At 40.1% G+C, this 24,615-nt stretch overlaps 1 protein-coding gene across 6 annotated transcripts in view; it reads right to left on the bottom strand.

The window, feature by feature from the left end:
• Nucleotides 1–645: 645 nt before the first annotated feature.
• Nucleotides 646–24,615, bottom strand: part of COL8A1 (collagen type VIII alpha 1 chain) — a 239,243-nt gene continuing 215,273 nt past the window's right edge. For 5 of the 6 annotated variants that reach the window (XM_064374543.1, XM_012477065.2, XM_012477057.2 and 2 more), the window contains exons 3-4: nucleotides 8,855–9,185; nucleotides 646–5,654 (exon numbers count right to left, since the gene is read on the bottom strand). In XM_064374543.1, the coding sequence (XP_064230613.1) occupies nucleotides 3,745–5,654; nucleotides 8,855–9,182 (2,238 nt within the window). In that variant the 5' untranslated portion in view covers nucleotides 9,183–9,185 and the 3' untranslated portion in view covers nucleotides 646–3,744. The remainder of the gene's footprint in view (nucleotides 5,655–8,854; nucleotides 9,186–24,615) is intronic. The other variant, XM_012477070.2, reaches the window with a different exon arrangement.

Here is a 24,615-nt window from a genome sequence, read left to right as displayed (position 1 = left end):
CTATCTCCCCTCAAAATATTTGGCTTTGGTGTGGCAGAGTGAAATAGAATGGAGTATTTGAAGATGGGTCTTTTGTGGGAAAAGAGAAGTCCATGGGAATTTTTCTTTTGTGGTAGAAGTGGCACATGCAGCAGCTAACTATTCCCTAATATTGATTCTCCCTTCTGCCATACTGCTAGAACCCCTGATTTTTAGCTGGGCATATGGTTATATAGACTTCAATTTTCCACACTTCCTTACAGCTTCTTGTGGTCATGTGACTTTGGAGCCACAGAATGTGGGAGAGAGTGATCCAAGCAGCTGCTAGGTTGAGTCCCTTAAGACAAAAAGCATGTCCTGTCCTTCCTGCTTTGTTCATCCTCTCTGGGGATAGAGTGTGACTGATAGTTAGTATCCTGGATCATGGAGATGAGGGTAACACCCTTGAGGTAGAAGAGCAATAAGATGGAAGGAGCCTGGGACCCTGATTGGAACTACCATGAGAGTCCTATACTGCTTATCCTAGGAGCTCTTATGTCAAAGAGGAATAAATTGTTCTATGCACATTTTAGGTCTCTATTTCAACACATAAGTCATAAAAGTAGGAATTTAAAAATACTTGTGAAGTTCAGTGTCAGCTGAATGATATGAACAAGATGAGAAACACTCTTTTAAAGATATTTAATGATGTTTTTCAAATCAGTACAAAAATTTAAATACAAAAATGATTTGCTATTGACAAGTCTCAAATCTATCATGGAAACTCAAACAAGTTACCAGTCTGTTCACCGTTCATTGTATTCTGTAAAATATTTGATAACAGTCACCCACTACAGACATTCTTTTCCCCTGTGGGATGTCATACTGCATTAAAACACTGTATTTACATAACAGTAATATGAGTTTGGTCCATTTCACATGGAAGAGTTCTGGTTAATTTTGAACTAAATAGGGATTATAGCACAATCCCTAGACATTAGAACACGTGGTTGTTTCATCTGCTTTTATACTAATATGTTAACATGTTGTGCAGCACTCAAAAGGGAAATACAGGAACATAGATAATTATTTAAAACTCTTTTTTAAATTAATTGGAGTATCATTTAGGTCTGAGATTAGCACCATTGTAGAATGCACAGTATTTGGCATAGATGTTGCTCCTCTTCTATCTAAAAGTTAGAAACCTATGCCTGATAATATACAGACATACACATGCACGCACACGCGCGCACACACACACACACACACACAGGCAATTGAGTAACAACCAATAAATAAGTTGGAAGATATTTTGAAAAGTGAAATTTGGTTTTAACTAAAGAGATAATTTCTCTCTTGCTTGATGGTAATTGAAAGCCCATACATGTACAGATAAATACAGTTTTACAAATCACCTGATCTGACTTGCTTTCAAACCATTTCATTGTGGCTGTTTAGCAGAAGGAGCCCAATGGATCCATGTAGCTCCCATAGTCGTCAGCCCAAAACCAGTATCCTCAAGACTAACCCAAAGGATATTTGGTGATGTCGATGCTGTTTGCTTTGAAAACAAAGGTTGTGCAGGACATCTTTTTGTTGTGAAAAGACTGTTCTATAGTTAGCAGTGAGTAAGAAACTCTGTGGTCATGGACTAATTTCTCAAAAATTGAGAAGAAATGGTGCTTGTATACTATATAGGGAAAAGAGATATTGGCCAAGAGAAGAATTTTTGTAATGGTAATAATGATTCAGATTTGACAAAGACACATTTCCATGTGTTTTTATACCGTATTTATTTGTGTATTTTTCCATCTATATCCCCTTAACTCGCTCTTTTATTTTTGACAAAAAAAAAAAAAAATACAGGATTCCACCACCATAACCCCACATTATTGCTCCAAGTGACTAATAGTCTCAGCAGCAGGCTAATAGCAGGCTCAAAATGGGTTTTCTGTGTTTTGAGACCAGATTAGAATGCCCAAAGCAGTTAGTATGTGCCCAAGTGAAAACCTGGGAAAATATTCATTTCTCTTTTTCAGGTTTGTATGGCTCTTTGATTTGTGCCGAGTACAGGGTGACATGAAAAACACAGGCTCTTGTTGCCCTTTGACATTCTGCGTAGCCCCCACAGTCCGCTTCTGAAGAACAGTTCTTTTCTTCTAAATTTAGTGCCTACAACTGGAAGCGGCACATCCATTTCAAACTCAAAATTTCAGAATTATTGTTTTCAAATATTAATTTTTCTATGTAATTCTAAAAGTCCCCCCTTACCAATAAAGTATGGCTTGGATTTTAAAAATTGACTTTGGCCGGGTGTGGTGGCTCACACCTGTAATCCCAGCACTTTGGAAAACCGAGGCAGGTGAATCACTTGAGGCCAGGAGTTTGAGACCAGTGTGTCCAACATGGTGAAAAACCATCTCTACTAAAAATACAAAACTTAGCTGGGCATGGTGACGTATGACTATAGTCCCAGCTGCTCAGGAGACTGAGGCAGGAGAATCACTTGAACTCAGGAGGTCGAGGTTGCAGTGAGCCAAGATCGTGCCACTGCACTCCAGCCTGGGTGACAGAGTGAGACTCCATCTAAAAAAAAAAAAATGACTTTGGAACCTCAGATTATACATCAGTTTGCATTGTACGATACAATTTCTATACAATACATTTTCTACACAGAGAAATGTCTTCAAAATTCACAGTTACTAAAAATTACTGGTATCTCCATGATTAGAACCACATTTTAGTTGTTTGTGTGTGTAGTCAAAGGAGGATAATTTGTAATGCTATATAAGCATAACTGATAACTGCTATTAAAATAAATATTCTACAAATTTAGAAAGTTATTGGAGGAAGAGGTTTCTTTTCTTGTAATTTCCAGGTGTTTGTATTAAGTTGGGCCATAGTGTGTTTGTATTAAGTTGGGCCATAGTGAAAATTACATGAAGAAAAGAAAATAGGAAAATAAGTCACAGATAAAAAACCAAATAGAAACTCTGGGGAAAAAGTGAGTTAATTACTGCTCACGTCTCCCACCTGGTTCTCTAGCTCCTTGTGGGGTACTGTCTAATGCTCCACAAAAGTGCCTTACCCAGTGCGGGGTACAGAGAAGGCACTGAATAAATTCACGATGGTCGAGTGGTTCACTCATTCTGTCATAGACAACAGACACACGAATCTCACCAGGACTCCTGTTACTAAAAGACGCAGTCTTTGACCTGAGAGAGATATCCCTTTGACTAAAACATTACCAGGGTCCCCAGAGCTCCCTACCACTGGGGCGGTAACACTACACGTCTCCCCACCATACATTCCATGTCAGGTATCTACACAAATACAGAGGAAATTAAGCAAGTAAATACGGTATGTAATTGTTATCATTGACATTTCTTTAAGGCATATTTATAAATATTTTAAAGTAAACAATATGAGTGAGTGCCTTTCATTAGCTATGATCTTTTGTACTGATATATTTTGACTGATCTGAATAAGCAGGTTATTGTGGAAGCATACAACATGTAATAACTAATATGATTCCAGTGGGTACAACCAAGTGTCAGTACTTGATACATAAACCTATCCCGTCATCCTCAATTACAGGCTGCTGTGCAAAGTATTAAACATGCATCTTAGTTTTTATTTGTACATGATGGTCCAAATTTTCACTTAAATATAACTTTCCAACTATATAAATGTTTTGAAGCAATTAGGTTTTTTCTTTTGGATTTTTTAGTGCGTCATTTTCTTTTCTTCTATAAAATCTTTCTTTTTCTTTTTCTTTTTTTTTTTTTACATGGGATACAATAAATATCCTGAAAAGGAGGAGTGGACATACTGCCCAGCATACAGTCCCGCAGCCTGTTCTGAGGGCATCTGGAGGAACACTCGGTCTCCGGGCCTGAGCAGCAGCACTGCGCTCCCAGACGCCTGGTCCAGGAAGCCCTTTTTGTACTCATCGTATGTGTACATCACGGGCTCGTTGTTCTTGAACAGAGCAACCCACACGTTGCCCCCCTTGCAGTGAATGTGGTATGCAAAGTAGTAGACACCAGGGACCTCACAGGTGAAGATGCCCGTCTGCGGGTTGTAGTTCTGTCTGCCGTTATAGAGCAGTTTGTCAAACTTCACTGGGGCCCCCACCGGTGGGAAAGGTGCGGTTAGCTCGGCGGTAAATGCAGGCATCTCGTACACTGGCCCTCCGTTCTTGCTTTTCTTAGCCCCATAGGCATGGGGGGGTTTCACACCATCAATTCCCAGCCCCATATCTGGCAGATACTCTCCCTGGGGTGGTGGTGTAGGGGGCATCACAGCTGGGGGTCCTGGGGGTCCTGGAGGGCCTGGGGGTCCTGGAAGGCCAGGTTGGCCTTGAGGACCAAGGGCACCAGGCTTCCCTGGGGGGCCATGAAGCCCTGCCACTCCAGGTTTTCCTACACCAGGGAAGCCGGGAGGCCCTGGGAGGCCTTGCTCCCCTTTGGGACCTGGAATCCCAGGTGGTCCAATGGGGCCGCTAGGGCCTGCAATCCCTGGGATACCTGGGGGGCCCTGTAAACCCTGATCCCCTGGGATTCCTGGCTCTCCCTTAGGTCCGAGAAGTCCTGGAACACCAGGGAGTCCTGGCAAACCTTTGTGCCCAGCTTCCCCTTTAGGCCCTATGGGACCTGGCAAACCTCTCATGCCAGGAGGCCCTACTTCACCGAGGAAACCGGGCTTTCCTGGGAAGCCTTGAAGGCCTGGCTCACCCTTAGGACCTGGTGGCCCCTGTGGCCCTACAACCCCACCTTCTCCTTTGGGCCCAGGAAAACCAATAGCACCTGGAGGGCCCATAGGACCTGGGATTCCAGGCAGGCCTGGCTCTCCTGGAGGACCCCCTATTCCTGGGGCACCTACTGGTCCTTTCTCCCCTCTTGGTCCAAGAGCCCCCGGAACACCGCCCATGCCCCTGTCACCTTTGGGTCCTGGGAAGCCTGGTTTCCCAATCCCTGGAAGGCCTGGGGGTCCTGGCAGCCCTGGCAGTCCTTGCTCCCCTTTGCCACCTGGAAATCCTGGCTGGCCTGGGATCCCATCCTGGCCTGGCTTTCCAACTCCAGGTATCCCAGGAGGTCCTTGAACCCCTGGTACCCCAATAGGACCTTGTGGCCCAGGTTCTCCCGGAATCCCTGGCTTGCCCAGGGGACCCTGGGGCCCAGGGAAGCCTGTCACTCCTGGTTTGCCCACTCCTGGCAGTCCAACAGGGCCGGGAGGGCCATGCATTCCTGGAGGCCCCTTCATGCCTGGTGCACCTGGCATCCCGAAGCCCTTGTCTCCTTTAGGACCCTGAAGGCCTTGAGGTCCTGGTAGTCCTTTGGGTCCTCGGTCACCCTTTGGTCCTGGTTGCCCTGGTAACCCTGGCCCTCCTGGCTTCCCAATACCAGGAAGTCCATGAGGCCCTGGAGGTCCTTGTGGTCCTGGGATCCCCATAGGCCCAATTTCCCCTTTCTGTCCAATTTCTCCTTTTGCCCCAGGCATGCCCATGGCTCCTGGCTTCCCTGGCATTCCAGGCATACCTGGCTTTCCAACTCCTGGGTATCCCTGTGGCCCTGGTTTTCCTTTAATTCCAGGTATCCCATGACCTGGCAAACCAGGGGGCCCAGGTGGTCCTCTTGGGCCAGGCTCTCCACGGGGACCTTGTTCCCCTCGTAAACTGGCTAATGGTATTTCTACTGGGAAAGAGAAGAGAGAGAAGGGGTAGAGGGGAGAGAGAGAGATTGGTTAGTAGATTGTCCCTCACATCAATGAAGTGCTGATAATTATTATTTAGTTCTGACACGTTTGCCTAATACTCATCAAGAGGAAAGACTAGGAATAATATGCTCATCTTCTAGAACTTAAAGAAAATCAGGCTGGGCACGGTGGCTCATGCCTGTAATCCTAACACTTTGGGAGGCCAAGGCAGATGGATCACCTGAGGTCAGGAGTTCAAGACCAGCCTGGCCAACATGGCAAAACTCTGTCTTTACTAAAAATACAAAAATTAGTTGGGTGTGGTGGTGCATGCCTGTAATCCCAGCTACTTGGGAGGCTGAGGCAGGAGAATCCCTTGAGCCTGGAGTTGGGGGAGGGCAAGAGCGGAGGTTGCAGTGAGCTCGTATTGTGCCGCTTCTCTCCGGCCTGGGCGAAGGAACAAAACTCCGTCTTGAACAAACAAAACAAAAAGGGAGAAAAATTGAGCTGACAATTTTTTTAATGTATTTGAAGTATTTTTTGATAACTGATATGTGCAGCTGCTTGTATCAGCATTGGTTAAGTAAAGAAGCGAAAAAGTAATGAAGAAGAAACATTTTTCCAAGTATAAAACTTAGAGATATTATGGTATGTTTATTATAGTGAATTTGGAAGATTCAAAGATGTATAAAGAAAAATCAAAGTTGCCTATAAGCCCACTACTCAGGGATAACCATTTGACATTTATATATATTTTCATCTCATTTATTCTGGGTATGTGTGTGTGTGTATGTGTGTGTGTGTTTTAAACAATATTGGAGTGATTACCCAAATCATAGTTGTTTTTTATTTATGTGGTACAAAGTGATCCTATGATTTATGAATACAAGGTAAATAATTAATCAAGCTAAATGTATCTGTCACCTCAAATACTTATTTTTATCTGGTCAGAAATTTGAAATTTACTCTTTTAGTGATTTTGAAGTGTGTAATACATTATTATTGACTGTACTCACTATGCTATGCAATAGATATCCAAAAAACGACTTATTTCTCCTAACTGAGGCTTTAAACCTTTCACCATCATCTCTCCATTCTCTCCCTTCTACTCCACCCCAAGACCTCTGGTAACCACCATTCTCCTCTGGGTTTCTATGAGTTCGATTGTTTTAGATTGCACATTTAAGCGAGAATATGCAGGATTTTTCTTTCTGTGCCTGACAAAGTTTTTAAATATAATAATTTATGGCCAAAATATTTCCTCTTATGCTTAAATACAGTAAGATGTGGATTATAAAATGAAAGAATAGAGTTATTTTGTACATGGTTCAATAACATCTTTCCACATCTCTCCTTTAGAGTCAGTAGATTCGCTTAATTTCCTTAATGTGCTATAGGATTTCCTAAGCCGCAAATATTTATTCGTTAATTTAACAAATAATTTCTCATATGCAAATCTGGCTTTTAAGTAGGAGAGATGAATAATTTTTGAATGATAAACAATATGGATGAAGTCGAGAACTTGGTTTAGGAGCCAGAAACTCTGCTTATCTTCTGGTCTTGGTGTGAGATTGTGACTGGGTCCCTTAAGCCATCAGCATCTCTGCTTGCCTATCTATACAGCAAGAATAAGAATAATACAGCCACACTACAAGATTAGAGAACAGATGTGAAAGGTGTCACAGTTTCTCAAATTGTTACCGAAATACAAAGCACATGCTGTTACAATGAGTATGTTGTGCCTTTCAGATAAACACAACTCTGGGTCTCCCATGCTGCTGGGACTAAGGAGTGACATGGAGAAGTGAAGTGTGTGGTCCCTATATCTTCTTGGCATAATTCTTAGGTCATTAGTAGCACCTTAATCCTGACCATTGTACTTTTCACTGAGCTACTGTCAGGGAATAACATGCAAACAGAGAACTCATATTCTTTTAAAATATGAGTACCCATCAGAGTGAGGACGAGAAGTGCCAAAGGCCAGGCAAGCCATTCACAAAAGGAAGGAAAGAAATGTTGGAGATAATCTTCTAGTAGATTCCTAGCTCCTAAAGAGAAGAAAGTCAGGAATACTTTCTTTCTTTGAATAGATATGATTATAGTACTATTCAGTCATGCTATTTCTAACCAGTGAACTGTGTAGTTACTGTATTGAGGAGTTATTTGGGGAGAGTAGGAGAGATGAATCAGGAATCCCAGTGTCTAGCACAGTGCCTCTACTCTGTTCTTACTGAGGATTTATTGAATGAGCAGTTTTAGCAACTTCAGGTTCCTATGGTGCTTTAGCATTTACTCCACACTTTATTTACCCAACAATATTATTTCACAAATGAAGCAAATAGGCTCAGAACGGTCAAATGACTAGGTCTCTCTCATTTCTGGCATTCAGGCTTCTAGGCCTCTAAGCTCCAAATCCAGTAGTTCTCCAGAAGTGGAGCTTCCTGCCATCATAGGGACTAGTGGGACTGGCTCCACTTCTCAAAGGTAATTGCTGCTGTGATGCAGCTTTTTCTTAAAATGCCAGGTTTCTGAGAACTCCAGACAAACCAACTGAATTTATTGTCAAGTGTCTATCACAGTGAGGAGCATTCTGTAGGTGCTAAATAAATATGCCTAGAACGCAACAGGAGAGATTTTCAGGTGTCATCCCTAGATGCAGTCTATACTCTTAGTTTGTTTCTGTTGATTATTGATTGACATATGTAATTAGAGTAGTATTAAAACCACGTGCACTTATCTAATACTTAGTTCACAAAATGCTTTCATGTGACTTTTCTTTTAACACGGCAGGTCCTTACAACATTGTTCTCCTAGTTCAGAAGGCTGATGTGTCACCTTTCTTTTTTTCACTGCCTTAGCTTCCAGCATCTGGCCCAGAGCCTGGCACAAGTAGGTGCTCACTATAGATAGTTGCTGAATGTTTGAATAAATAAATAATAAGGGGGTAGTAGACTATTTGTGATTTAATATCTTTTATTTCATCTGATGCTAGTTAAAATAAAACATAAATGGTAATTTTATCTGTATCTTTAAGGTCTGAACTTTTCAAGAATAGGCTTTAGAATGCGGTAGGCATTTTAAAAATGCCAATAAAAAATTCTAAAGCTAAAGTTTCTAAAATATATCCTCACCCCCTGATCCCATAATTTAGAAGTTTGGAAAGCTGCCATTTTCTAACAGCCTGGGAGTATGATGTTACCTTTGCCTTTCTTGGGTACTGCTTCCTTGCCCATTCTTGGTGCCGGTTGAATTTCCTTCATATATTGGGGTAGGTGTGGATATTCTTTGCCATACTGCAACTGGGGCATCTCCTTGCCCATGGCAAGGCCATCTTTGGCCAAAGGCATATGAGGTACTTGCTGACCCAGGGGCTGGTACTGTGGAATTTGCAGTGGCATCTGAGGAGGAATTTGAGGTGGCAGCGGCTTGATCCCATAGTAGGCACCAGCCTGAATGAGCCTGGTGGAGCTCAGGGAAATGGTAAGCAGCACTCCCAGCAGCTGCAGAGGGTCGGGCAGCATAGCCATCACCTGTGGGAGGAACCAATGCACCAACTTGGTGAAACTCTGCAAAACCAAGTGACTTGAGTTTATTTAGAGATAGAAGGTAGAAAAAACAAAAAGGAAACAGTCTTTAACATCAGAACTTCATGATAGAAAGCAAATGAAAAAGAAAATGTGAACTTTCTATAGGAAACAAAAAATAAGAGTAGAATCTGTCAAATAAAGGCAATTGGTATGAATATAGACTGTGGGAGAGACTGCTGGTTGTCCCGCATATTGATTCTGCCTTTCTTCCTGTTTGCCTGTCTTCACCTGGGAACAGAGCAGCCCAGAATGAAGACATTTCAGCCAGGCAGGGCCATTTCATCCATTTTGGCCAACTGGGGGTAGTTATCATGGGTGCCCCTTCCAGGAAGAATCTTAAAACCCAGTGGGCATGTCTTCCCCTTCCTTCTTCCTTCTGGTTGGACTGCTGGTATGTTGCTGGAAACAGACCACACATCTTGGACCATGAGGTGAATGCAATGCAAAGAGGATGATAAAACAAGGCAGAAGAAGCCTCAGGCCTGGAACATAAGATGCCATACCAATCCTTAAATTTGGACTTCGTTTACCCAAGAGAGAAGTGAAGTTCTATTTTCTTTAAGCTGCTCTTAGTTTGGGCAGTCTACATTTGCATGAAACCGAATCCTAACAGAAGACATTCTGATAGAAGGAGGCAAAACTGGTGACAAGTTAGGCTTTGTTAATAAGTGCCAAAATCCTTTTCTAAATGGAAACAGTTAATAATTTACAGGCTTTATGCCACAGTAGAGATTTTTCATATGCCAGATGAGGGCTACTTTGATGTAGTCACAAAACATTGTAAATGTAAAGAGCAAACAGCAAAAGACTGCATAAGTCTTCTGAATTGAAGAGAAAATACTTCTTCATGTGACAGTATGAAATATTTTAAAAATCACTATCATGATTACACACCTTTATTTCTTGTATTTAAATACCATGAATTCATTAGTTTAGAAATTGATTAATTGGACCGTTAAAGTCTTTGTCCTTTTGTGAAAGAGAGGAGTTTATGAAGCAAATTAGCTGTATAAATAAGAGGGAGATGTTTAACTATTCATAAGAATAGACTGCTTCTAAGCCTCTTAAGAGCACTTTTTGCAAATTGGCAGTTAACTGAATAAATATAAATGGCGCTTATCTGTTTATAAAAACCAGCTTGAAAAGACCTCTGTTTGGAAATGCCCTAGGCGGAAAACCAGACAGCCCAGAGAAGTGCAGTGTTGGCAAATGCACACTAGGGGGCAAGTGTGGTCCACACTTAAGTCTGTTCAGTATTCTGCCTGCCCGTCCCCTGCCCCCGTGTAGAACTAACGCTGGGCATACACCCACTACATGCTCACACTTTATTAAGGGACTTAATGAAAATTTGAATCTTAAGGGGCATGTCATCATAATGCTGCAAAGAGAGAGAGAAGTGGCAAGTTTCTCACAATTTTGAATTAAGTATCTTTAGGAAAATTTTGAAAAAACTTTTTGTCTATAAATAATTCAATTTCCATTCTCATGAGAGTTGTTTTCTTTGCTTCTACCTTACTTATTTCTGGATCATCGTTTTCTTAGAAAATACGTGTTGCCTTTGCAATATCCTATTTAAGGGTGATGCTGAGAGTGTAAACAGGCTACCAAAGGATTGGTGGATCAGAAGCACCTAAGAAAATATTTAATATGAATCCCTACCACAAAATTCAATGCTTTGCAAGTTTTCTAAATATACTAACTAATCATTTTTCCCCTGAAAAAATGAAGAAACACTTGCTAGGCCCATTTGGGATTACTAAGATGAATATAATATGGTCAGTGGGCCTTACCATCAAAGAGCTTGTACTCTTATAAGGGGTGACCAGATGTGTGAACAGTTATTGAGTAGCAAAGGATATCTAGCAAAAAGTAAGTTTTTCTCCTACTTCTGTTCTCCAGTATTTAAAATCCCTTATATTTGAAGCAACAGTTTTTCCTTATATTTCTTGGATAGTCTATGGATATGCACATATAATATACATCCCTTTCAAACCTAAATTACAGCATACTATACACACTTGTATTTTTTGCTTTTTTCACTCAAAGGTCAGCACGTATTTCTTGTCTAGTTATGTGTATGTAAGCAAGTTTCTTTAAGTTCTTCATTTGTTAAAATAAGACTTCGATGTTCTCTTCGGTCTTGCCTAGCTCTAACGTTCCATGTCTGTAAGGCAGTTGCTAGAGATCTGAAAGTGTTAATCCATACCAGAAACGTGTGGTAATATCTGGTAATGTATAAGCTGATACTCAGTTCAACTTTTGGGCACGAATGAATTTAATTAATGAACCCCAGACTTGTGGTGAAGTCTTTAATAATAAGCTAGCATGTTTGGCCCTTCACCCTTCCATCAATTCAGTGGATGTGTTGGATTATACTTTAATCTTTAAACCAGGACAATCTAATGAAATACTGGAAAACTGGAAGGAGATGAAATGCCTGGAAGAATACCAGTTGAATACCAAAGACCCAGTGGGATCCTGCTTTACTACAATTATTTCCTCTCATAGGCTTGGCCTTTCTCTCCTGAAAACTACCTCCTTAGGTCTGCCATCTGCCATTTCTCTGGCTCTTTATCTAAATAAACTTTGTTCAGTTTTAACTTGAATATTTATGTAAGGGCCCTGGTTAGAATTTACTGCTTTACTTATTCCTGCTAATTTTTCTTCTGTCCCTGAGGATATTTTTGGTGGTCAAAGTGGTGTGATGGTTCTCCCAAATCACTCAAAAGAACATCAGATTTGGGTAATGTTATACAAACACCTGGCGAGAAAGAAGGAGGCTTGGAATTTTTGCTGGGAAGAAATGGTGATAGTGGGTTTTCATGCCTCTCTTTCTGAGAATTTGGAACACAATAATATTGTGAGTTGTCCTTAATATTTTCTTTGATTTCTATTTATTTGGCAGCTGGGGTGTGTGTGTGTGTGTGTGTGTGTGTGAGTGTTCTTGAACATAACCATATCTAATGTGTGTAAACATTGAATCTCTGCCAACCAGGCTGGCTTAGTGATAGGTGTCATGTCATATAACAAAAGCACTGTGGAAGAAGTCAAAAGACTTGTATTTAAGTTTTGGCTCTGCAATTCTCCATGCCTGTGACCTTGGATAAGTCCCTTAGCTTCATGAAGCCTCAGTTTTCTCACCTATAAAATAGAAATTAGAATCTCTGCCTATCCCTCAGAGCTGTTTAGGGGTACAAATGATAATATGAATTCTTTGTAAGCTGAAAAGGACTATTCAAATTTAAGTTATTATTAATGGAGTTTGACCAGAAAGACAAATTGAACCCAACTGAAATGTCGAAGATTTTCCAGGAAGGTTACTGCAAAGTAAATGTGAGGTTAACTGCAACAGTGATAACCTAACATGAATAAAACAGTAATGGCCATTCAAATGTACTTGTTAAAAATGGTTGAAAAACAGAACAGCTGTCCCAAGGCAGCCATTCATCGTGTGTCAATAATTACAAATCCTAGGCATTTTGAACAGCCCTAAATGGTTTCCTACATTTGGGCAGGGCTGCAGAGAGTTTCAAATTCCTCATGTGACCTGTAATGTATCTAACAGAATAATGTGATATATATAAACAGAATAATATAAGATATATATATATATCTATATATATATATATACACACACACACACATATTATTCTAGATGCTTCTCAGCATTCTATTTGTATATTTGTCGTCATGAGATTTTGGCTTACTATACAGAAGAATGTTTAAATATTTAATCTGTTGGTCCTTGCCTTGAATCCAACTTCCCTTTCACATAGGCTAACACAGCATGTCTCTGTGTATGTATGTGTGTCTCTGTTGTGTGTAGTGTGGACAAGCCTCTCTAATCAGCTCCTGGGCTGGTCCTCTGTGCCTCTTACTTGTACAAGATTTGTAGTCTCTCAAGAGCCTCAGATTTGCCATCCTAAAGCAAGGGGAAGTCAGGCAGAATCCTCCTCTAGTGTTCACCGGAATTGCCTTCCTGGCTTTTCCATGCCTCTCAAAGAAAGTTCTCTCTTGATTGCATTTCTCAGGACAGTTCATTTATTAGATATACCCATTGAACACCTACAAATTGCTAGGAAATGTTCTGAGTATTGGTGATGCAGTGGTGAATTAGAAAGTCGAGGTCTCATTTTATTGAACTCACATTCTCGTGTGGAGATACAGGTGATACATGTTAAAAATAAATTTTATAATTTCAGATTTGAGTGCTATGAAAAAGCAATGCAGATGTCTTAGTCATTAGGGCTGCTATAGCAAAAATATTGCAGGCTGAGTGGTTTATAAAGAACAGCAAGTTCTCAGTGTTCATGAGGCTGGGAAGTTCAAGATCAAGATGCCAGCAGATTGGGTGTCTAGTGAGGAACCACTTTCTGGTTCATAGATGACACCATTTTGCTGTATTCTTACATGATAAAAGGGGCAAGGGAGCTCTCTGGAGTCTCTTTCATAAGAGCACTAATTCTACTCATGAGGACTCTGCCCTTATGACCTATCATCTCCCGTAGGCCCCGCCTCCTAATACCATCACTTTGAGGGGCGTCAGATGTCAACATATGAATTTGGGGGGACATAAACATTCAGTGTATAGCAGCAGGGTAAAGGGTTTTAGAATGATGGAGTAGAAGAGTTCTGATGTTTTGGAAAGAGTGGTAGGGAACAACATCTGAGGAAGTAAATTTTGGATAGAGATGTGAGGGTTGACAGATTTATCTCTACTAAGACAACATATAGGAAAAAAAGGAAAGAGTCCTATTTACTACAATGTTAGCTGAAGGTACCTTTCACTTACATAGACTTATTTCAAAAGGATGTTCCTCATCCATGCCTAACCTCATTTTGCATTCTTTATTTACCATATTCTTTTTTCCTGGAAGATAATTATTATTTTCCTTTTATTTCTCTGTAGATTTCAGTCCTATCATACAGTTTTTTATGGTTGTCATAACAAAGTATCTCAGACTGGGTGGCTCAATGGAAATTAATTTTCTCACAGTTCTAGAGATATAGAAGTTCAGGATGAAGATGTTGGCAGAGCTGGATTCTGCTGGAGCCTCTCTCCTTGGCTTGTAGATGGCAGTTACCTCCCTCTGTCTTCACACAGTCTTTCTTCCATGTGTCTGTGTCGTAATTGCCTCTTCCTTCACCCTAGTGACCTCATTTTAACTTAATTTCCCCTTTAAAGGCTCTATTTTCAAATACGCTTACATTCTGAGGTACTTGGGTTCAACATATGCATTCTGGAAGACACAACTCAGCCCATAACACCTCCCTTCCTCCAGACCAACTCTATTCCTGCCTCCTCTGTGAAGCCTTCCCACCTTCTCAATCATCATTATTCTCCTAAAGTTTAACACAAAGTCAAATATAATTGTTGACTTTGTGTTAAACTTTAGGAGAATTAAACTTTAGGCTTATATTTTTTTCTTTTCTTTTTTTTTCCATTAGACTAAACATAATTGGAAGTTTTCTGAGGTCAAGAAAAATTTGATTTCTCAATATTTACTGATGAATCCTCACAATCAAAATTCTTAGTGTTGATAGGGACTTTCAAAAATACCCAATTCAGCTTCATTCCCCATTTAAAATTCTGGCTACAGAGGTTGTTGACAGAAAGCCCTCATATTTTTGACTTGGATATTAATAATGATGAGAACATTTGAAAAGCAGCTCATTATCTTGTACAATTTTGTTGCTTTCTTTTTTTATTATCTAAGCAACTTTTAGAGAGACTTACCTTTTTGATTTGTATATGGAGGTGCACATGTAGCTTACTATTAGTGGTGGGGGAAAGGAGGGCATGTTGAGAAAATGAATCCCAAAACTTGGCTATAAGATAAAAGATGGGCACATGACCTTTTATTGTCATGCTAAGATCATTTTAAAATAAGCCCACCTTAGGGTCAACTGATCAATGATATGTACCTTTTTTGCAAAATTGATTAGTATTAGAGATATTAACAACTCTGTAACTATATTGATCAATGACCCTCAGGTTATAAATATTAACCACTTTTGTAAGTAACTCAGCATTATCTCAACATTGCTTTTATTTACTGAAAAAAAGTCCCAGGTACTATGCAGTCATGAGCTGCATAATGAGGTTTCAGTCAGCAAAGGATCATATTTATGCCAGTGGTCCCATAAGAATATAATGGAGCTGAAAAATGCCTGTCACCTAGTTAGGTCTTACTCATCATAATGTCTGTGGTGCAATGCATTTTCTTTTCTATGTTTAGATATATTTAGACACGCAAATACTTACCATTGTGTTACGGTTGCCTGCAGTATTCAGTACAGTAACATGCTGTATAGGTTTGTAGCCCAGGGTTAAGAGGCTATGCCCCATAGCCTAGGTAGGTAGCAAGTGCCACCGTCTAGGTTTGTGTAAGTACACTCCTTGATGTTTGTACAATGACAAAATCAGTTAATGATGCATATCTCAGAATGTATTCCTGTTGTTAAATCACACATAACTATACTTCAAATGCATTATATCATTAGTCCCATACCCATTTCTTGGGTCTTTTTTGACATTACAGTTTGTAATTAATAATGTCCCCATCCTGTATTTATATGATTGGTTATTTTACTGAAATTCAAGACTGTTTACAGCTATTCCTGTTACAGTCCAAGTCAGAAATTGAAAATTGTTATTTAATTACTTGCAGAGCTGACATCCAGTATATAAGCTGACAGAGTTCCAGCTTTATTTTACAAGGTGTTGATCCACGTAACTGTGCTGTCACCTTCTCCATCTTGTCCTCCACATATCAAGGCCGTCTTTTTGCATGAAATAAGGAATTCTTCTGTTACGTAAGACAAGCTCTTGGACAGGCTTCCTTACTCTTTGCTTTTCTGACTAGGAATACAAGCTTAAAGTATTTATTAAGTAAGTCACAAAGCCACTGGCAAGGTGAATATGCTGAGATGGAGCCTGATATAGTTCAGCTCTGCAGCCCCACCCAAATCTCATTTAAAACTGTAATTCCCACAGGTCAAGGGAAGGGACCTAGTGGAAGGTGACTGGATCATGGGAGTGGTTCCCCTATGATAGTGAATTCCCATGAGATCTGATGGTTTAAAAGTGTTTGGCAGTTCCTGCCCTCTGCCCCCGAACCCTGCACTCGCTCTCTCTCTCTCCCCCCAACCCCCCGCTACCTTGTGAAAAAGGTACTTGCTTCTCTTTCTCCTTCCACCATGATTATAAGTTTTTTGAGGCCTCCTTAGCCATATGGAACTGTGAGTCAATTAAACCTCCTTTCTTTATAAATTACCCAGTCTTAGGTAGTTCTTTATAGCAGTGTGAAAATGGACTAATAGAGAGCCCAAATAAATAAGCCTGTCAGATTCTGGTCAATCAATTGCATGGAGGCAGTGGGCAAGACTATCCAATAAACATTCATTGGTTTTGGTCAGTCTGCTTATTTACATCTATCAAGATGGCTATAGATGTAAAACTGAGCCTAAATTATATACTTCACCAACAAATCCTGAATTCTGCAAATAAGAGCAGCCAGTCACCTCCACGTACTAACTATAGCAGATAATGACCTCAGGGGACCAATAAAACTTGCGAAGTCAATTAGGTTGTGCCCCTGCTCTAGAAATGAGCCACACACATAATGCCTCTGAAATGAATGGCCAACCACCACATTCCAAAAGTTCTCCAGAGGAGATTGTGCAACATTCCCTAGTAACCAATTCTAGGATTTCCTATTAGATTTCCTAATATTAATCTGAATCTCTTCTGCTGAACTATAAGCTCATTGCCTTTTTTTCCATTCTCAAAGGAGGCGGGAAACATCTGGAAAATATTTTTCTTAAAATAATAGCTCACATATTTGAAGTTTACAATTAATTTTTTTCTCTAACTGGAATAGTGTCAGCTGCTAAACAGTTTATAAAACACAAGAAAACCCCTAAAAAAGAATCTCTAAATGTTTTGTTTTTTCTTTTCATAATATGAAAGCATCATTGTTTTCAGAGCAGAAAATAACTAAGCTTTAGTTCTGACCCAAGTAAGTTACCTGTCCTAACTGGACATCAGTTCCCCTCATTTGCAGAATGAGAATAATGGCTATATGACTTCAAAGTCCCTTCCACTTCTGAAGTTTTTTTGTAACTGTGAATGTGAAGAACATATCCACGCTTCACAGGTAAATAATTTTAGGGGCCAGGTGTGGTGGCTCACACTGCGCTTCGGGAGGCTGAGGTGGGCAGATCACCTGAGGTCAGGAGTTCAAGACCAACCTGGCCAACATGGCAAAACCCCGTCTCTACTAAAAATACAAAAGTTAGCCAGGTGTGGTGGGGCATGCCTGTAATCCCAGCTACTCAGGAGGCTAAGGCAGGAGAATTGCTTTAACCCAGGAGGTGGAGGTTGCAGTGAGCCGAGATGGTGCCACTGCACTCCAGCTTGGGTGACAGAGCGAGACTCCATCTCAAAATAAATAAATACATAAAATAATAATAATAAGAAGAAGTTTAGGAACTTAGGTACTCAAGTCTTTGTATGTCGGAAAGTTAGCTCAATCTCATACTTGCAGTTACTTTTCAATATTGCACTCTCTTTTCTTGCAGTTGGCAATGGAATAAGGATGGGGAGTTTATACCCCCCACCCCCTGTAAATATTCCTCTGGTCAAATAAGCTATGCTTGCCCAGAAACCAAAGGAAGAAATAAGAAACATGATTTAGGGACAATAATAATAATAATACATGCCTTTTTGTCTTACCACATTCAAAGATTGAATACAAATGTGAAGCTTACTGAGAAACCTTTAAAAAGTGGCCATAAAAGATAAAAACATCCTACAATGTGTGTGCTCAAAAATTCCTGCAGTCATTCAGCAAATATTGATGTAGGCTTCCAGTCATAAGAATGACAAATACAAAGTATGCATCTTGGCAAGGGGAAATGGGTAGTTAAAGAGTGTGACATAGTCATGTTTTAGGAGCAACAACAATTTTATAAGAAAAATTGAAGATCTAAAATCCAGAGGCAGCTCTATAGTAAAGTAGGGGATTGTGAGGGCTCCACAAGAATAAGGTCCTTGCCATTTCATGGGCCTGGTGATACACAGCAAGGTAAGTTCCTTCTTGCTATGGCTCTAGCAGGGCTGCAGAGCACTCTTGTTATTTACATGAACAGCTTTCTGCTTTCTCTGCACTAATACAGTTTGTGTAACCAACACAATATAAAGTAAGTGTTTTCAGGCCTTTTGTAAGGGAGAGAATTGTGGGGAAATTTTATCTAATGTAATCCATTAAACTGGACATTGTAAAAATATTTACTTAGAGCAAACAGCTACAATGTGTAACATAAAATATGAATTTTATAGTACATTTCTTTGGGGGTCCAATTGTTGAAGTTTTATTTAGCTAAGTTTATTTTGAATCATATAACCCCAAATGACTTCATATTATAAATCAAGCCAAAAGGTTTCTATCTTACACGGGGAGAACATTAAATCATATCAATAGCACTTGGAAAATGAAAATAATTATTTGATTTCTTCTAACATTGATTCCTCCTACCCCCTCACCTACCACCACTCACAGGCATACTCTTCAGTCAGAACGGCAATCCTACTAAAGTTGCAATATTTAGTTCTGGCAGTTTCTGAATTATAAAAGAACTAAAAAATCTTGACAATTTCTTGGTCAGTGAAAATGTGAATTTGTTCTTTCCTTGTTGCATGGTTTAAGAGTAGCAGAAATCATTCCACAGGACTGTTCCCAACAATGGATTTAAATTGAAAAAAAATTAGTTCTAAACCTAGGGCTAACCCTAAAATACTCAATTGTGATAAATCATCAGCCACAGAGAGGGCAGTCTCTAAAATCCACCACTTTTCAACCACAGCTCCATCTAGATAATTAGCCTGTGTGCTAACATCCTGCCCTTTGAACAAAGGCAAAGCTCGGAGAGCAACCAAACCACAGCTATCTTGGTATTGGAAGTTCCATTTATTTAAGGGGTGGAATTTATTTTGAGGGATAGAGAGATGGATGTGGTGTCTGTGAGGAAAAATCATAAGGTTTTCACAGTTGATCCACTGAACATTTTTAAAGAAAAATGGAAGTGTAGAAAGGAAAGGGCAGAGTATTATGTAACAGATGCCAGGTCTTCGGGAAATATCAGTGAAGGAGGCTGAGTATAAAAGACTTTTCTTTTTATGTGCAAAACTCATCGCAAGGCACCACAACTTACAAGAACACGTGGAATTTCATTGATGAACATATGAAATTTCATTGATAAACATGGATCACAAATGTAGGGCATTTAACTGGAGTTGAGAGACTCAGAGTCTTCTCTGTAAATGTCTCAATCATGATGTCCTTGTAAACCTTTCAGGGCCTCTTTTTACTAAACTATGAAATGAAGGGAATGAATTAGATAGGAAGTGGGGGGTTGTGGAAGCCCAATGCCTGGAGGAAGTAGCAAGGGGCATGAATGAGTCCAGTTGGCTGACTAGTGTTTGTGATGAAGTTAGCAACAGCAGAAAGTTTGAGCTAAAGTGCTTGAATTAAATCCTGTTTCCATCACTTGTTAGCTGTGTAGTCTTAAGCATGTTACTTAACCTGTCTGTGCCTTGGTTTCTTTTTGACAAATTGCTGCTGATGATAAAATTACCTGTCTTATGAGGTTGTTGAGAAGATTAAGGGAATTAATACAAGTAAGATTCTTGCAACAGTGTCTAATATATTAAGCACTTAATAAGTGTTAGCTGTTATTTAATTTAAAAAAATGGTGGTGGTGGTGGAGGAGGAGTAGTGGTAATAATAGGTGGGATCTTGAGCACACGTTCCATGATACTTTGCTTCATTGCAGTCTTACTATGAAGAATTTGTAAGGTAATAGTTTTTGTTTTTACTCTGCTCAAGACCTGTTTCGAAAACTATGCTGACCAGTTGTCCCCTGGCTCAAGATTCTTGAGATCAGTGATAACTTTTACTCATTTTCAGGATGCCTGTAAGATTTTCTTTATACCTATGATAAAGGTCTTAGGCTTAGCTTGAGCTGAATGACAAGATCATGGAGGCATTTTTCTAAATCTCCAGTCTGAATATGCAATTTAAGAATTTTCATTGCAAGGAAAAATCTATGAAGTTCTCTTTGTCCAAACAAAGGCAAGGTAAAGATAGTTTCGAATAAGTGAGTAACAAATATTGTGTCTGCTTGCCCACTTCAGGGCAGCGCGTCTCCCACCTGTTTGCCACCTGCAAACAGTAGTTCAAAGGCTGGATCTCTTCCTGCTTCCTTTCCTCCAGAAAACTGGCCACTCCGGGGAGCCTTCTTTATACTGACTGCAAAGGGCTTTGGCTTTGAAATTCGAACTGAAGACATTTCTGCCAGGTGATAGCGGCAGGTTACCCTTGTGGGAATAACTGCAGAATTTAGGCTTTTACTGCTGAAGGAAGTAAAATCTACAAGTAATAATATATATAAACCTTTAGGTCAGCAAAATCATCAGCTTACAATCACTTTTTATAGCTTTGTCTTTCCATGCTATTTGGGGGAACTTGAATAATGATATTGCTACAATAAACATTTATTTAGTGATTACCATTTTTCAAGAGTTACGTCTAAAAGATTCATTCCTCACCCATAGAACTCCACGAACTACTTTGAGTTTTGTATATAAAAAAAACACAGACTCAATTCAGTATATACTTCTTTTTATACATAATGAAAAGTAGTATCCTCACAGCTAAAATGCCAAATAAATCTCAAACAATATTTAGCCATAGGCATTTGCTGAAATATGAAAGGTTAATTTCCGCCCAAGTGAAGCAAATCTGTAATGCATTTTATTTTGATAAACTAATTCTTAGTCATAAAACCTAGAAGCTGGTTTCGGGAAGGACATGCCATATAACAGCTCACTCAAGTGTCTGGAAAAATAGAATCAGACCTTTATCTCTGGGAATTCTCTTTGCACAAAGACTGTGCACAAAGTCGTCTTGACAAATGCTTGTCAAATGGCACCATTTTCATCCTGCCTACCCCTTTTCTAAATGTTGAAGTACGGTCTTGATAGTGTGATGGCTGAGAGAGCACCCAAACACTGGATCCATGCTGCTCTTCCCCCGCCTACTCTTTTCATTCTCACTCTCTTGATTTTGTGTGTTGAGGTCTCCTGCCAGCTTGCAAGAATGGAAAATCTTACATAATAGCCATTCTTCCTTAGAAATTAATAAAGCCCACTATTTTTTATTTTAAAAGCCTGTAAAGAAAGATGAAGGGTTGACAATTGGTAAAATATTCTTGAGATTGGTGATAACTTGTGCTCATTTTCAGGATGCTTGTAAGATTCTCTTTATACCTATGATAAAGGTCTTAGGTTAGCTTGAACTGAATGACAGGGTTGTGGAGGCATTATTTTAAATCCCCAGTCTGAATATGCAATTTAAGACTTCTCATTGCAAGGAAAAATCTCTGAAGTTCTCTATCTCTCTACAGAAGTAACCTCTGAGACCCATTTCCTTGTTTGTAAAACCAAGATTGTTGGACTAAGTGACCCCTAATGTTACTTTTAGGTCTAAAAACTCGCTGTCCTTGGCCCTACCTATCTTAGTCTTTTTTTTTTTGTCTTTAATCATGACAGGGACTGGACAGAGTGAGGCAGTAGCTTATTGGAGTTGAGTATTAACATGAAAATGGGATAGGTGTGAACGCTTCAATGGCAGTTTGCAAAGTTCCATAATTCTTTTCTCTGTGATGGTCTGTGTTGTGGGCCCCATCCTTGCCACGGATTTCTGTCTCCTTGCTGTGGAAACCAGCCAAGGATACATTATTGACCACCTGCTCACTTTCTCACACAAGATGTCTCCCCAGACTTATTTTCTTTGCTTTCCACTCCTGCTGGTTTATAGCTTTCCCTTGTGTAGCAATAAAACTCTTTGAGAGTTCTCTTAAGGATGAATTAATGCCACTTAAGTATATTTCCGTTAGCTGCCCTTTGATGGTTCTGTTTAAAAATAAAGGGAGAATTGGGGCAGCTTGGTTCTTATTGAAATTTTCCTTCCTCTTGCTTTAAAGTTACCACTCCTCAGAAACAGTTACACTCCAAGAGAGTGTAGAAAAATGTCTGAGAAATATTGTCAGAAGACAAACTTACCATCTTTCCATATTTTTTTTCCCCTTTGGAAAGATATTTACGCTATAAAGAGACCCCGCTCAGCCTGTGTGAGCTTTCCCTTGTATTCCTTTGAATACCAGAAAGTGTGTCTGAATTCCAGAGGAGCAGAATGCAATCTTGTTCTCTACCCTAATAGCAAACAGATTAAGGATTGGTTGTCATGATTCCATTTCAACTTAATGTAGTCTGCAATTTATTTTACTGTCCCTATCTTTTATATTTTATTCATTCATCTGAATCTCACAATTCTAACTCTGAGAGTCAGGAAATATGGTGTCTGTCCTGAGCTTGCCACCAGCCTCCGTGACTCAGCTTCTGTAGGTTTCTGACTTCTCTGCTGTAAAACAGTAATAGAATCTGGGTATTGAGGAAAAGAGTCCCCCAAGAGAGGCACTACTCTCTAGTGGAGTATAAGGTTGAGACCTACTGGGCTGCATTCCCAGGAGGTTAAGGCATTCTTAGTCACAGGATGTGATAGGAGGTCGGCACAAGATACAGGTCACAAGACCATGCAGATAAACAGGTTGTGGTGAAGAAGCCAGCTAAATCTCATCAAATCCAAGATGGTGACGAAAGTGACCTCTGCTCATTATATGCTAGTTATAATGCATTAGCATGCTGAAGGACACTCCCACGAGCACGGTGACAGTTTACAAATGCCATAGCAATGTCAGGAAGTTACCCTATATGGTCTAAAATGGGGAGAAACCCTCGGTTCTGGCAATTGCTCACCCCTTTCCCAGAAAACTCATGAATCCACCCCTTGTTTAGCATATAATCAAGAAATAATTATAAGTATTCTTAGCTAAGCACCCCAAGCTGCTGCACTGCCTGTGGAGTAGTCATTCTTTAATTCCTTTACTTTCTTAATAAACTTGCTTTCACTTTATGGATTTTCCTCAAATTCTTTCTTGTGCAAGATCCAAGAATCCTCTCTTGGGGTCTGGATTGGGACCCCTCTCCAGTAACATTTTCATTTATTCTTTATTTTATTTGCTTACAAAGTGAAACTAACCAGGGGACATTCAGTGAAGACTGGGGCAGTGTTCATGACCCATTCCCCTGAGCTCATGATCCACACCACTTTAGATTTCTTGTTTATCCCATTCAAAAAACATTTTTGAACTACCATGCTAGGAACTGGAGAGGATTCAAGCACAACTTAAAGGTCACTTCTGACTCAATGTCAATCCAAGGCAAAGACAGACGTGAAAAAAAAAAATAGAAAGAAACCAGTCCTGCTTCCTTATTAGGCTTTCTGTTTTCCCCTTTTCTCTTCTACCTGTGGTTTCCCTGATACCTTTGCTCTTTCCCAGGTTTCTGAGTCCCATCTGGTGTTTGCAATTTCATCAGATCATTTTGAACTAACACAGGAAAGACTAATGTCATTCAGAGGCCACAGTGGGACACTGGATCAAAATCATCTCCCTCACTGGTTCAGGGGCCGATTTCCTGTAAGCAAGAAGGAAATGCCGATGTGAGATAAGTAGGGTGGCATTTAAACTCAAAATACCTCCTCCATAGGTCTGCTGTGTGCCTGAAATTTCTATTAAAGTTCCAGAATTGAAAGCAAACAAAATAAGGAATGAATGAAAATAGTCCACTAGACAGTAGTAGTGCCTCTTTTGGAGGGATCTCCTCCTCAAAACCCAGATTTTATTACTATCTTGCAGCAGAAAAGCCAGAATCCTACAGCAGCTAAGTGACTTACCCACAGTCCAAAGGTTTGAATGACAGATGATTGATTTATAATGGAGAACAGGGCCCAAGGAACTGGAACTTACGACATTTAGGAGTATTTGGCCTGGGGCAGTCTGGGAGGTGTGGGTGGATTACCCTGGCTGGGAATGGGTAGAGAATAATATGGAGGTGGAAGGTAATAGGAACCCTAGGGAAGTGTAGCCTCACCACAAAGCCTCTCTTGCAATTCCTGGGAAGAAAGGCTGGCCATCATGGCATGATTAATTTGTGTCTACCACGTTACCACTTAGAGGCAAGAGTTAATGTATTCAAGAGGAATCTCCTGCAGCCTGGCCTCTCCAGAAAGGAGTTGACCTCCACCAAAGCTCTATGGAAACTGGTTACAATTTATGCTTAAGAAGAACAATCCTGGTCATGGCAAGGCTTGGGCCCCAGCCCTCATTTCCCACATGATGCCAAAGGAGAGGGTCTTGTGCTTCCCAAACATGCACATGTTAAATAGCTAGAGATATAAGACTTGGACCT

Source organism: Aotus nancymaae, unplaced genomic scaffold (genome assembly GCF_030222135.1).
Source record: "Aotus nancymaae isolate 86718 unplaced genomic scaffold, 86718_ANA_hifiasm-v0.15.2.pri h1tg000011l, whole genome shotgun sequence".
Lineage (NCBI taxonomy): Eukaryota > Metazoa > Chordata > Mammalia > Primates > Aotidae > Aotus > Aotus nancymaae.
This window is presented reverse-complemented; position numbering and strand designations above follow the sequence as displayed.